This window comes from Podarcis erhardii, assembly GCF_964252035.2.
Source record: "Podarcis erhardii genome assembly, chromosome: 5".
In the NCBI taxonomy this organism is placed as follows: Eukaryota; Metazoa; Chordata; class Lepidosauria; order Squamata; family Lacertidae; genus Podarcis; species Podarcis erhardii.
The window spans coordinates 31,777,653-31,790,379 of record NC_138509.1 but is presented as its reverse complement, the minus strand read 5'-3'; the positions used below and the strand labels follow the sequence as shown (position 1 = coordinate 31,790,379).

Here is a 12,727-nt window from a genome sequence, read left to right as displayed (position 1 = left end):
GTATGATGTATGTTTTTAAATTGTTTTTGTTCTGTTTTGTTTAGTTTAATGCGTTAATGTTGTGTGATGTATTGTTTATATATTGTATTGTATTGTTTTTTCTCTCTTTTGTTTCTTCTTCTTTTTTTCTCCTTTTCTTTTTCTTCTTGTTTGTAAGGTTTAAAAGTAATAAATATTATTATTTTTTTTAAAAAAGAGAAGGGAACCCTCAATTATTGCATCATCTCACTCCTCTTTCCCTTTGATCTTAAGACTGATATTCTTAGGTTGCAACCCCCTCTTCCTCTCTACTTCTTCGGACCCTCTGTGGAGAAGTCATCTTGGAATGATCTCTGAGAACAAAGGAGCAAGCATAGCTCCCATGCACTCCCAATTCAGAACGAGAGAAACTTTCCTATCCAAGTACAGTCGCACCTTGGATCCCGAACGCCTTGCGAGTCGAACATTTTGGCTCCCAAACGCTGCAAACCCGAAAGCGAGTGTTCCGGTTGGTGAACATTCTTTGGAAACTGGAACTGACGCAGCTTCTGTGGCTCCCGATTGGCTGCAGGAGCTTCCTGCAGCCAATCAGAAGACGTGCCTCGGTTTCCAAACGTTTTGGAAGTCAAACAGACTTCCAGAACAGATTCCGTTTGACTTCCGAAGTACCACTGTATGTATTTCCAAGAATAAACATCTTTGCTATTTTTCCTGTGTGTGTATGTGCACGGATTAAGGTCAGCCTATTCTCCTACCAAGGATTCGCAAGATGAAAGCTTCCAGGCTGTGTGCAAACCTTACATATCAATCTAACATCGCAGATGTCCTTTTTATGCCAACAAGTCCAAGTAACATGTTATTAATCGAAGGAGCTAAGCTGAACAGTGGCGTAGCGTGGGTTGTCAGCACCCGGGGCAAGGCAAGTAATTTGCGCCCCCTAACCCGTGGATTTGCGCCCCCTAACCTGTGGATTTGCCCTAACCCCAGATGTTGCGCCCGGTGCGGCCGGCCCCCCCTGCACCCCCCACGCTACGCCACTGAAGCTGAACCAGGGCTTCACAATTACATTGAACTACTAGCTTGCACTGCCAAATGCACAGTGTCGTAAGAAACCTGGTGTCAATCAAGCAAGGCACATTGAAGTTGGCAAAAATCTCACTGATCCTAGTGGTTGGAAATGGTGCACTGCACCGTGATCACGGAGACGGCTGCCAGGCAGTCCCCAAAATATATAGCCTTGTTCACAGTAGCTTTTTCCTTGATGGTCTTGTGTAACCGGATGGAAGAGTTTAACAGCATGAATCAATGAATGTGTTGAGAGTCGATAAGGTGATTAAGCATCAAAAGAAGGAACATCAAACCAAATGCAATTGAAGTCCCATAAATGCTCAATCAGATCAACAAATAATAAGCACCAACTGGCTATTTACTTACTTATTTTGCATGTTCAGAGAACTGACTTCCTAATTGATTATGATGAAACCTGTTATTGGCCTCCACTACTGCCCAGAGCTTTGTGTTCTACTACTCTGGGGGCCACTGTAGAATGTGCAGCCAAACGCTGCAGTTAAATGAATGAGCAACTGCCACTATGCTCAACTTCTAATCCTGCTTTCATTCAGAGTACAGTGCTACCTCGGGTTAAGAACTTAATTCATTCTGGAGGTCCATTATTAACCTGAGGTACCACTTTAGCTAATGGCGCCTCCCGCTGCCACGCGATTTCTGTTCTCATACTGAAGCAAAGTTCTTAACCCGAGGTACTATTTCTGGGTTGGCGGAGTCTATAACCTGAAGCGTCTGTAACCCGAGGTAACACTGTACCTCTTGCATCCCCATGGATTGGGGATTGCACCTCCCAGCCTCAAAACCTCAACGTGTTATCAAAATTGTACCTTGTTATAGATCATATTTTTGATTTGCTGTACCAACAGCACTTCATAGTTCTGAAACAACTTGGTGGTGCCTGGTTATTTGACATTGGTGCAGAATGTAATTATCAAGATAAAAGCGTTGATGGAGCGCACTTCTGGGGGTGAAGTCAAACCATGAGAATCACAGTGCCTGCTGTAGCTGCAGAGAACAGTAACTCGTAGCTGCTGCCTCCCATGTTGTTTTTTGCTACGTTGTTTTGCAGATAATACAGAAAATAACTGTGATTTGGGCCTGGAATAAAACACTATTATCACACAATTCCAGGAACCCTTTCTGGGCCTATTGTTCTATCTGCGACATTATTTATATCTGCTGCAGGAAGATATCTTAAAGCTTTTCAATACACCCGCTCTGCTAGCACATCTATATGAATTGATTCATGCAAAAAGGAAGGGGAGGGGAGACATTAATCCTATCCTCACACCTTTTTAAATCTAGCTTACTATTAAGGTATCAGACTGAGATACTCAGTTATGAAATCTAATGTATAGTAAAGTCTCTCTAAATGACTACCTCTGAGGTATCAAACTACATAAAAGCAGGAAGTAACCTAAAATAGCAATGAACACATTATGAAAGGAGTTATACAGACAGAAAAATTGCTGTCCCAAAATGATACCATACTTTGATTTGTCTTCTTCAATCACATCCAGTATTTTGTGCCTCAGAGCACTGGTAGCCCAGTGGAAAATTACTGTATACAATGAACTGGGGGGGGGGGGGAGGACTACCATGTCCAATCCTCTCTCTTTGAGGCAGCAAATTGGGTATTCATCATACTTCTAAGAAAGTCTGCCATACGCAAGAAGGATAGTTGTAGGTGCTTCTTGTAGTCCTTCAGTGTCGTGCCCCTTCTCCCATTACAACGCTGCAAAAAGACAAGCCTCTTCCTTGGCACAATTGCTGGTTCATGCTTTGATCACTGCTTGCCTTGACTCCTGCAATCCTGTAGTGTTTGGTCTTCTATAGTCTCACTTTGGTCCATTGTCCACAACAATACCGCCCGTGTTATTCAACCCTCCCATCGCTGCCTCTCCTGAAATCCCTACACTGGCTTTTCATCTGCCGCATCTCAAGAACGAACTCCTTGCGTTCACCATCCATTTTCCTTCTGCTCATATCTCGACATATTCCCTGCCTGTGACAATTGCTCATCCACCTTAGCAGACTGTTCCTTCGAAGGACTTTGTCCCTTGCTCTTGCTGCCTTTTAAGTCTGCAGCTGCCTCTCAGAACACCTGTGCGATGCTGCCTCTCTCAGTTCTTCCAAAGTCACCTTTTCTGTGAAGCTTTTGGAATGTTCCCCTGCCAAAACGACATCCCTTGGGTGGTCAATGTGGAGCCTTTCAGATTTTCTTGGACTGCAATTCCCACCACCCCCAGCCAACCTGGCAAAAGGTCAGGGATGACCTTCTAGACCTGTCAGCAGCCTTTGACATGGTCGATCACGAACTCCTGGACCACCGCCTTGCTGACGTGGGGATCCAGGGCACAGTTCTTCAATGGCTGCGCTCGTTTCTCTCTGGTCGGGGACAGAGGGTGGCGCTTGGGGGGGGGGATTGTCATCGCGCCACTCCTTGGTGTGTGGAGTGCCCCAGGGTGTGATACTCTCCCCGATGCTTTTTAACATCTTTATGCGCCCCCTCGCCCAGCTTGTCCGGAGTTTTGGGCTGGGCTGCCATCAGTATGCTGATGACACCCAGTTCTATCTGTTGATGGATGGCCATCCTGACTTGGCCCCAGACACACTGATCAGATGCTTGGAAGCTGTGGCTGGATGGTTATGTGGGAGCCGGTTGAAGTTAAATCCTTCGAAGACAGAGGTCCTCTGGCTGGGACGGGACGATATGGGATTGGGGGGGCAACTCCCATCTCTTGCGGGGGTGCAATTAGTGCCAGCACCGTCTGTTAAGAGTTTGGGTGTAATCTTTGATACCTCCCTCTCCATGGAGGCGCAGATTGCAGCTATAACAAAGGCGGCATTTTTTCATCTCGCCAAGCTAAGCAAGTTGGCTCCTTACCTCTCTCGCCCTGACCTAGCCACTGTGATCCACGTGACGGTCACCTCCAGACTGGATTATTGTAACTCGCTCTACGTGGGGCTGCCCTTGAGACTGACCCAGAAACTCCAGCGAGTGCAGAATGCTGCAACGAGACTCTTTACAGGGTCTTCGCTGTGAGATCACATTCATCTGGTGCTATACCAGCTGCACTGGCTCCCGGTGGAGTACAGGATCAGGTTTAAGGTGCTGGTTTTAACCTTCAAAGCCCTATATGGCCTAGGACCCTCGTACCTACGGGACCGCCTCTCCTGGTATGCCCCACAGAGGAACTTACGGTCTTCAAATAAAAACATTTTGAAGGTCCCAGGCCACAGAGAGGTTAGGCTGGCCTCAACTAGAGCCAGGGCTTTTTTGGCTGCGGCTCCAACCTGGTGGGACGCTCTGTCACAAGAGACTAGGGCCCTGCAGGACCTGACATCTTTCTGCAGGGCCTGCAAGACAGAGCTGTTCCACCAGGCCTTTGGCCAGGGCACAGCCTGACTCCCTCCTTTGGCCATCTTTACAGAACTTTAGTTTATGGTTGCCATCAATTTTGATTTTAATTAATTTTTATAATGTTTTTATAATGTTGCACTACTTTAGTGTTGTTAGCCGCCCTGAGCCCGGCTTCTGCTGGAGAGGGCGGGATATAAATAAAATTTATTATTATTATTATTATTATTATGGGAGCTATAGTCCAACAACCTGAGGTGGGCATTACATTGGCTTTGCCTGCCTCACTGAACTAAACCCAAATTAGTGCAAGTGTCACTGAGGGCCAAAACACATGTGCATTCAGTTACGTGTATAAACAAATATGCTTAGCCTATTTTTATTTTGGAGAGGACGCAGTTGGGGGCCCCCAATCCAGAACAACCCTGGTCTGAAGCGAGGACCTGCACCAGTTTTCAGTGGATGGGAGCTTTTCCTCAAAAAACAAATGGTCTAGTGAAGCATGCTTGTTTAATCATGTGAAATAAGCAAATACCCAAATCTCTTCCATCTGTTGCCTTCCCTGTGTTGAACTTGAGACTGTATACGCAGGGTCCTATATTCATGTACTCTGGAAAGTGTTGTGCACACCGATGTAACAAACACCAGCAACAATAGCATTTATTAATTATAACCAAGGGTATTGCTATCTTGAGCATTTCCAGAGCTCCAGAGGGTCCTTGTTTGCATTCCTATGTAAAAATCCTACAACAAGTAGTTCCTGCGGAACTGGGCAAAGTTTCAACCTTAGAGGTTCCAAATATTGATCCCAGACCTCCCTCCCCAGGACTGAACTAAATTTAAATTGGGTTCTCGGAAGCTTAGATTAATAAGACATATCAATGATTAAACAGCAGATAGCCTGCTAGATTGGCAGGAAGCTTAAAAACGTCTCTTTAAAAATAAAAAACTTTTTAATAAATATTTTTAAGGCCACTGTCAGCCCAGCAGGTTATCTGCTGTTTAATTATTAAGCTGAAGTGGTGGGAGGGAAAAGGTCATCAATTAGTCACTGCCAGATAATGTAGTCAAAAATATTCTCATCACAATGAGACGTGGCTGTCCTTGTTCTTCGGGAAAGCAACCGGGGCTTTTTATCACTGTTGTTAGGAGATCATGGGAGCCAGGGTTTGTGGGTGCAAGACACCCACAATTCCTGGATTTTATTAAGTATTAGAATTGAATCAATGCTTGGAATATTAATGGTGGGCTGCCAGAGGCTGCCTTTGGCCTGTTCATATACAGGTCAAACCAGCTTCCCATGTCAGGATCACCTGCAGAGATGGACCAATAAAAAGAGGCCAAAAGGAAAATATAGAGTCATGGACCACAGAATGGAAACCCTTGGCTCAACCATGAGGCAAGGCGAGGCAGTGGCCTCAGGACGGCAGGTTCCGGAAAGCTGGGAGAGGCAGCAGATCGGGCCTCCAAGAAGTGCGCCACTTGCCGCCTCCTTGTCAGCCGCCTCCTCCTCCTCCACTACTACTGCGCACCTGCTGCCTGCCCCCATGCGCCTGCCGCAGCGCACTGCCACCTCTTCCTCCTCTGCTGTGTGTCCCAAATGTTCCTTCCTCTTCTTCTTTGGAGTGGAGAAAGTGTGGAGTTTGTCACTTCCTAATTTGCGAACTCCAGCCAGCTACCTAGCCTGGGCACAGAAGCCACTGAGTTTATTTCATGGCAGCTGTAGCAGCCAGGCAGAGAGATGGACTTTGCCAGGAGTGACCAAGCAGCAGCCGCCCTGGCAGAAGGGGCTGCGAGTTTATCCCGCATGCAAAGAGCAAGCCTGCACTTCTTCCCCTCCCCAGAGAAGGAAGCTTACCTTGCTGACACACCCAAGTCTCGCTGTGGAGTGGTATTGGACAGGACAGGACAGCCCAGCTCTTCAATGGCACAAATCACTGAGTCTTGCCCTGCAGCCTTCCTAACCTTCCCGAGGACTAGGCAGTGGCTGCTCTGGGAGCTTAGAGGACATGCCAGTCAGGAAGCTAGACAATAACTGTACTGACTTTCTCCAGCAGGAAGGGAACAGGAACAGGACCCCACCACCCAACTTCATGCAGCTACAAGGGCCAACTAGTGACTACATTATATTATGGGGTTGGGAACCTCTAACCTGGGTGCCTAAGTGGGGTTTGGCCAAGCCACACCCACTGGTCCCACACCTGGCATCATACAGGTTGCCAGCTGAAGGGCAGGTCACTGTGGGACTTGGGTCCAGTTCTCCATTCCTGGTGTATAAGGACATGATCCACATACCCACTGACTTTAAAAGTCACCAGATGCCTGTAAGGCAAGCTCAAGTTAGGCCAAACATGCCATGTGGGAAGTCGAGAAAATAGTGGTTTGCCTAAAGGCTGCCCAGTGAATTCATGCATGAACTGAGATTTGAACTAGGGCATACCAAAATTCATACCTCATGTTTAAAATTGCCATGTTGCACAACCAAAAAACGACTTGAAAATGATGCTTTATTGTGCGTGTACAGACACACACAATTTTATTGTTTCTTACTGCCTCCTGACCATTTTTATCAATACAGGCCTGACAGACAGCTTTGCCAATATATATTTTTCTGTTATCAGTAAAACAGGAGATAAAACATTTTGGTATTGATCATCCATGAGGCTCCCTATGCTACATCTGAGACCAATTTATTTTCAAATTCACACTGACAAGTCCCTGTTCCCTTTAATCTATGAATTAATTGCCTGTCACTTCTCTCTGGCATTTTGAGATGCCAGCTGATTTCGTTTTGTGATATTAAAGATGTGTCCGTGTTTAGAAACTAAAAAAAAAAAAGAGTGAAAAAACACAGAAAAAACTAAGTGTACAGCAAGCAGCCAGTCAAGCTCAATAAAGATGATTTCCCCCATTCTCCCTTTTTTTAAAAAACAACAACAACTCAGATTTAATTAGTTCATTAATTTATACTTCCAAAATAAAATAAAAACATTTGGCAAACTGAGAACGGGGAAGTCAAGCTTCACTGCCCGCCCACATCCAAAGGAGTAGATCACCACTGACACAAAATTAACGTGCAATAAAGTTATTCATCTGAAATCTCCAGTTTATCTAAGCAGCTATTCCAATATCCAGGGGCTTTGTATATCAATCGAAGTCTATCTCTGTAGTGATAGCACGGCACAGTGAGCTATCCTAGATCACAGCTAGGAATGCAAATGACATCTCTGACTTTGGTTCAAGAACCATGCAAACATTTATTTCCAGTACTCACAAATGCTCAAGGATGTTTGCAAGTACTTGGGGGAGAGGGGGGGGTGGGGAAACACCCCACTTGGCAAATGTCTAATGTTTCCCTTGCCCTGGAGCTTGAAGCTAGAATAAGAGTGGGTGCTTCAGTAATGAAGAAGCTCTGATGGGGAGCATATATAACAGCTTGGAGCGTTAACCCCTTCCTGCCTCTCAGTCAGCAGAGGTTTCTGTGCATTTCCTCCTCCTACCATGTAGCCTCAACATGCAGCAAAGATGGGTGCTGCAGCTGTATGCTCCTGCCTGGCTCCTCATCTTTTCTGCTCCTTTGACCTTGGAGGAAATTGGGGGGGGGCAGTCTGTGTATATTTCTAAGTGTTTGTATTGCACTGCTTGTCTTTGTAGTCAGGTCGCTGTTGCAAGCTTTACCTGGAATGGACAGAATTTTTTTTAAAGGATGCACAGGACAGGCTCCCCACCCCGGACCCAAATCCAAGATCCTTGAATTTGGTTCTGAGGATAAACATCCCTGCAGGGCACAGTTGAATGATGGCTTGCAACAGAAGCTCCTGGGAGTGCTCTGATCTGCAGCCCAAGTTTATAAGAGCCTTATACTTAGACATAAGCTTATAAGTAATTAATATGATGAACACAGCTAAAACCTCCCCCCCCCCCGCCTATCCAATGATTATGTGCAAAAAGCATGAAAAGTTGGTATGGCAGCAAGCAACAATCACATCATCTAAGTTTATTATTATAGCCTCAATTTAGACTTGCCAGTTCTAGTATTCCACTAAATCTTCTCAGGATCTAACCAAACAACCTGTAGGAGATTTCTTTAAGTTTTATCTGAAGGAGCGTCTCCACCCCCATCGTTCTACCCAGACACTGAGGTCCAGCACCGAGGGCCTTCTGGCAGTTCCCTCACTGCGAGAAGCCAAGTTACAGGGAACCAGAATGAGGGCCTTCTCGGTAATGCCGCCCTGCATGTGCAACGCCCTCCCACCAGATGTCAAAGAGAAAAACAACTACCAGACTTTTAGAAGACATCTGAAGGCAGCCCTGTTTAGGGAAGCTTTTAACGTTTGATGTATTACAGTATTTTAATATTTTTTTGGAAGCCGCCCAGAGTGGCTGGGGAAGCCTAGCCAGATGGGCGGGGTATAAATAAATTATTATTATTATTATTATTATTATTATTATTATTATTATTATTATTATCATCATCATCATCATCATCTAAGAGCAGTCACAAGGGCCTCCAAATTTAACTGAGCAGCTGTTCGTTTCTCTTACATAAATGCACCCATTATACCTAGCCTGAAGCTCCTATTAGTTCTACAGTAGAAAACGTACAGGTGCAATGAACAGTTTTTACACCTGGCTGACAAAGGGGAAAAAAGTCTTCTAAAAGATGACTCGCTTCCAGAAAAATAAAAACGAGCAGCATCTTCTGCTCATTATTCAGTTCCAAAGGGAAGCATGTGACCTGAGGGGGTCCAATTTCCTAGACTCAGTTTGCTCTTCAAAGGAATTTTCATTTTAAAAAATGATTATGAATCATTTTCAAAAAAAGGGGGGAAAGTTGAAACAGTGCAGAAAAGTAAAAGGAGAAATACTTATACAGTATTAATGAATGCAAATAGCATAACTTCTTTTTTGAAAGTGTAGCCCTAATGCTTTCAGGTTAGAAAAAAAAACAGTGATGAGAATATAATTGCTGAGCAAAAGTGCCGTTTCCTTAGCAAGGACAGACCCTTCAATTGCAGGCGAAGTTCAATGCAAAGCATTCTCTTAAGTGATGAGACATCCTATGAAACTCACACAATTGCTTAATTATGAAAAGTTGCTCATGGCAGAGTTTGGAAGATATGGAGCCCAATAACAGCAACAGTAATACTATTGCTTGCAGGCAATTCCTCTTCACGGCTGGCTACCAGGCTAGTGCTTAAATACAAAGTTGCACTGAACATCCGAGTAAGTTTTAATGCAAGATCTTCACTACTCCACAGTTGCAACAGAGAAGTCCTTGGATGCACAGATACAGTGCAGTCTCTTACCTGCAATCTCATTCTCTTCTAGGTTGATTGTTTCAAGAGCTGGCAAAGAGGTCAGCTGTTCTGGAAAGTGACTAAATTTGTTCCTAGACAGGTTGATGACTCTCAGGTGCAGCAGGGTTCGGACCTCTTCTGGCAGGCGGTGGATACAATTCCCTTCCAGATTAAGTTCTGCAATTGGACAGGGTGAGAAACCATGAAAACCCGGCCAATTCAGAAAGACATTTGGACAAACCGTCCTTTATTTCAGGCAGTGAGTGGCCCTGCTGTTAAAGACAAGTAATAAAAAACAAAACAGAGATTGATGGAGAGAAGTTGTCAATGCTTGCTGGGCTCTTGCTAACAAAACAGGCATGACAACAGAAGCCAGCTTCTGTGATCTAACTCACACGTGGAAAGCTTATTTCTCACACATTTGTGAGAATGTGCAAGTGGAGAAGACGTTTCTGTCTATCTAAAACTCTCAAGTAAAGGTTGAAGCTGGGTTTCTTTTGTGGTGGGGTGGGGGTGGGGAGGATGCAGCTGTTCTGCAGAATTCTAGGTGCCTCTTTTTGCAGACTGACACAGATGGAACAGCTGTGGCCTCCCAGATGTTTTTGGACTCCAACTCCCATTAGCACTTGCGAGCATGGCCAACAGTGAAGGATGCTGAGAGTTGCTGGCCAACAACATCCTGAGGGAAACAGGTTCTCTGTCTCTGATTTAAGATATTTTTAATAGACTTCCATTCATTGGAATAAGTTACGGGATGGTTTATAAAAACTAAAACTATAGTTAGGGGATTGAAATGCAGAACATTAATAGCAAGCAGAAAAAGAAAGACAAGACACTGATACTTAAAATGACTGAGAGGACAAAGAAAAAGTTTTACCCTGGTACCTAAAAAGTCAACAAGATGGTATAGGGAGAGTCTTCTCACAGAGAGTATTCCACAATGCTGCAAACAAACAAACAAACAAACAAACAAACAAACAAACAACCCCTCTGTATCTAGGTGACTGAGCCTCACCATGGATGGGGCTACGGGGGGGCCTCAGGAATTATCTTAGAGCTGAAGCAGAATGGCATGCAAAAAGGCAGTTCATGAGATTCCCAATCCATTCAAGGCTTTAAAACAAGTAAGTGCCAGAATTTCGAAATGAGCTCATAAGCAAACAGGTATCCAGTGAAACTATTTCCTCGTCATCATCATCATCATCATCACTAATCGGATTTCTTGCCTGCCTTTCACCATAAGTTCCCAGGACAGGTTACAACAATATATATATAACAGGCTTGTAATTTATTTAAACTGATTTTATTCAGATGAATATGGTGGGTCCTAAAACACACACACCTCAGTTGTCGAAAGCTGGTCCAGTCAAAATCTGGCAGCTTTATTTTGCACAAAATGAGTCTTCATGAGGTCTTCAAAAGGCAGACTGGCAGACTAGTTTAACACCTGAACAAAGCACTGCATAAACAATGGGATGAGACTACAAAGCATGCTAATAACCACTCTTCTCAGAACAGATCTCCAGAGCAAGAGATCTCAGTGTATGTCTGGTTTATGTTGTAAGAGATCAGTATTTATTTCTCCATATGGAACTCCATTTCCCCCCTTCACTTTAGGTTATTGGGGGGGGCATAGAAGAAAGAGACATGCTAAAATTTGGGTTTTAATTAATCTAAGGTTCACTTGGGTCCAATATGTAGTTGGAAAGTTTCAGGATTTGGGTCTATTTCCAAGACTCCTAATTTCTTGGCAAAACCTTGACTTTTTAGATAGATAACTTGAGCCTTCATTCAATATTCTCTCTAATGAGAAATCTACAGAAATCTCTACAGGCCAATTTGAAGAGATACGGTGCTTTTGATACAATGCAAAAAGCATTCATTATTAAGCATGGCTTTGAAGACAGTTCACCAGGCAGTACCATGCCTGCCCACAGTGTGGGCCTGCTGAATTTTTTTTTCTGTGAACAATTAACTAAAAAGAAACGAAAGGACGAAAGCAGAGAAGGGGGCTTTCGTCCTAAAAAGGACGAAAGCAGAGAAGGGGGCCCTTTCTATCCTACAGTTAGAAAGCGGTAGATTGTGAAGTAACATATCATGGAGAACCAACTTCAGCTGTTCTTAACATTTTAATAATATGAAGAAATCCACATTGTCCCATTTTAGGGCAAGAGGCAAACTTTACACTCAAAAGCAGAAACAAAGCAAGTGTTCCTTGCTGTGTGATGTTGTGCCATATATTTAAAAGGTATTTTCATCATGCTTTTCTTAGCATTAAAGCAGTTTACGTAGCAGAACTAAAAACAAATACAGTGGTACCTTGGGTTAAGTACTTAATTCGTTCTTAACCTGAAACTGTTCTTAACCTGAAGTACTACTCTAGCTAATGGGGCCTCCCACTGCTGCTGTGCCACCGCAGCATGATTTCTGTTCTCATCCTGAAGCAAAGTTCTTAACCCGAGGTACTATTTCTGGGTTAGAAGAGTCTGTAACCTGAAGCGTCTGTAACCTGAAGGGTCTGTAACCCGAGGCACCACTGTAAAATGCACAAACTGAACCCAACAAATTGGGCAGGCACTGTATTATCACAACTCCTTGTAAGTAACTTGCTCCAGAGATGGCTGAAGTTCAATAAAGCCCTATCAGCCTCTGCCAAGCTCCTTGTCTGAAGAATGGAATTCTTAACAGGGCCAACCTCCTGTCCCGAAGACAGGTGCTATTTCTCCTATCTAAGACATCCTTCAATTTGCCAACTTTGATCACAACTTCTTTAAAGTCAAACAACAGCATACCAGCTCTGCTGAATCAGAGCAAAGGCCTATCTAGTCTACCATCCCCAATCAGGTGCCTAAGGAGAAGCCCAAAAGGCGGACACGAGGACAACAAGCTTCTGCAGATGTCCTCCAGCAAATGGTATCCAATAGAGTATTGCCTCTCAAACCTAGAGCAGTTGGTTGCAAACTTGGGTCTCCAGCTGTTGCTGGACTACAACTAGCAGGACCAGTGGTCAGGGATGATG

At 44.3% G+C, this 12,727-nt stretch overlaps 1 protein-coding gene across 3 annotated transcripts in view; it reads right to left on the bottom strand.

The window, feature by feature from the left end:
- The window catches only part of LRRC20 (leucine rich repeat containing 20), an 84,310-nt gene that overhangs the window by 35,820 nt on the left and 35,763 nt on the right, over positions 1-12,727 (bottom strand). For all 3 annotated transcript variants that reach the window (XM_081862002.1, XM_081862004.1, XM_081862003.1), the window contains exon 4: positions 9,718-9,885. In XM_081862002.1, the coding sequence (XP_081718128.1) occupies positions 9,718-9,885 (168 nt within the window). The remainder of the gene's footprint in view (positions 1-9,717; positions 9,886-12,727) is intronic.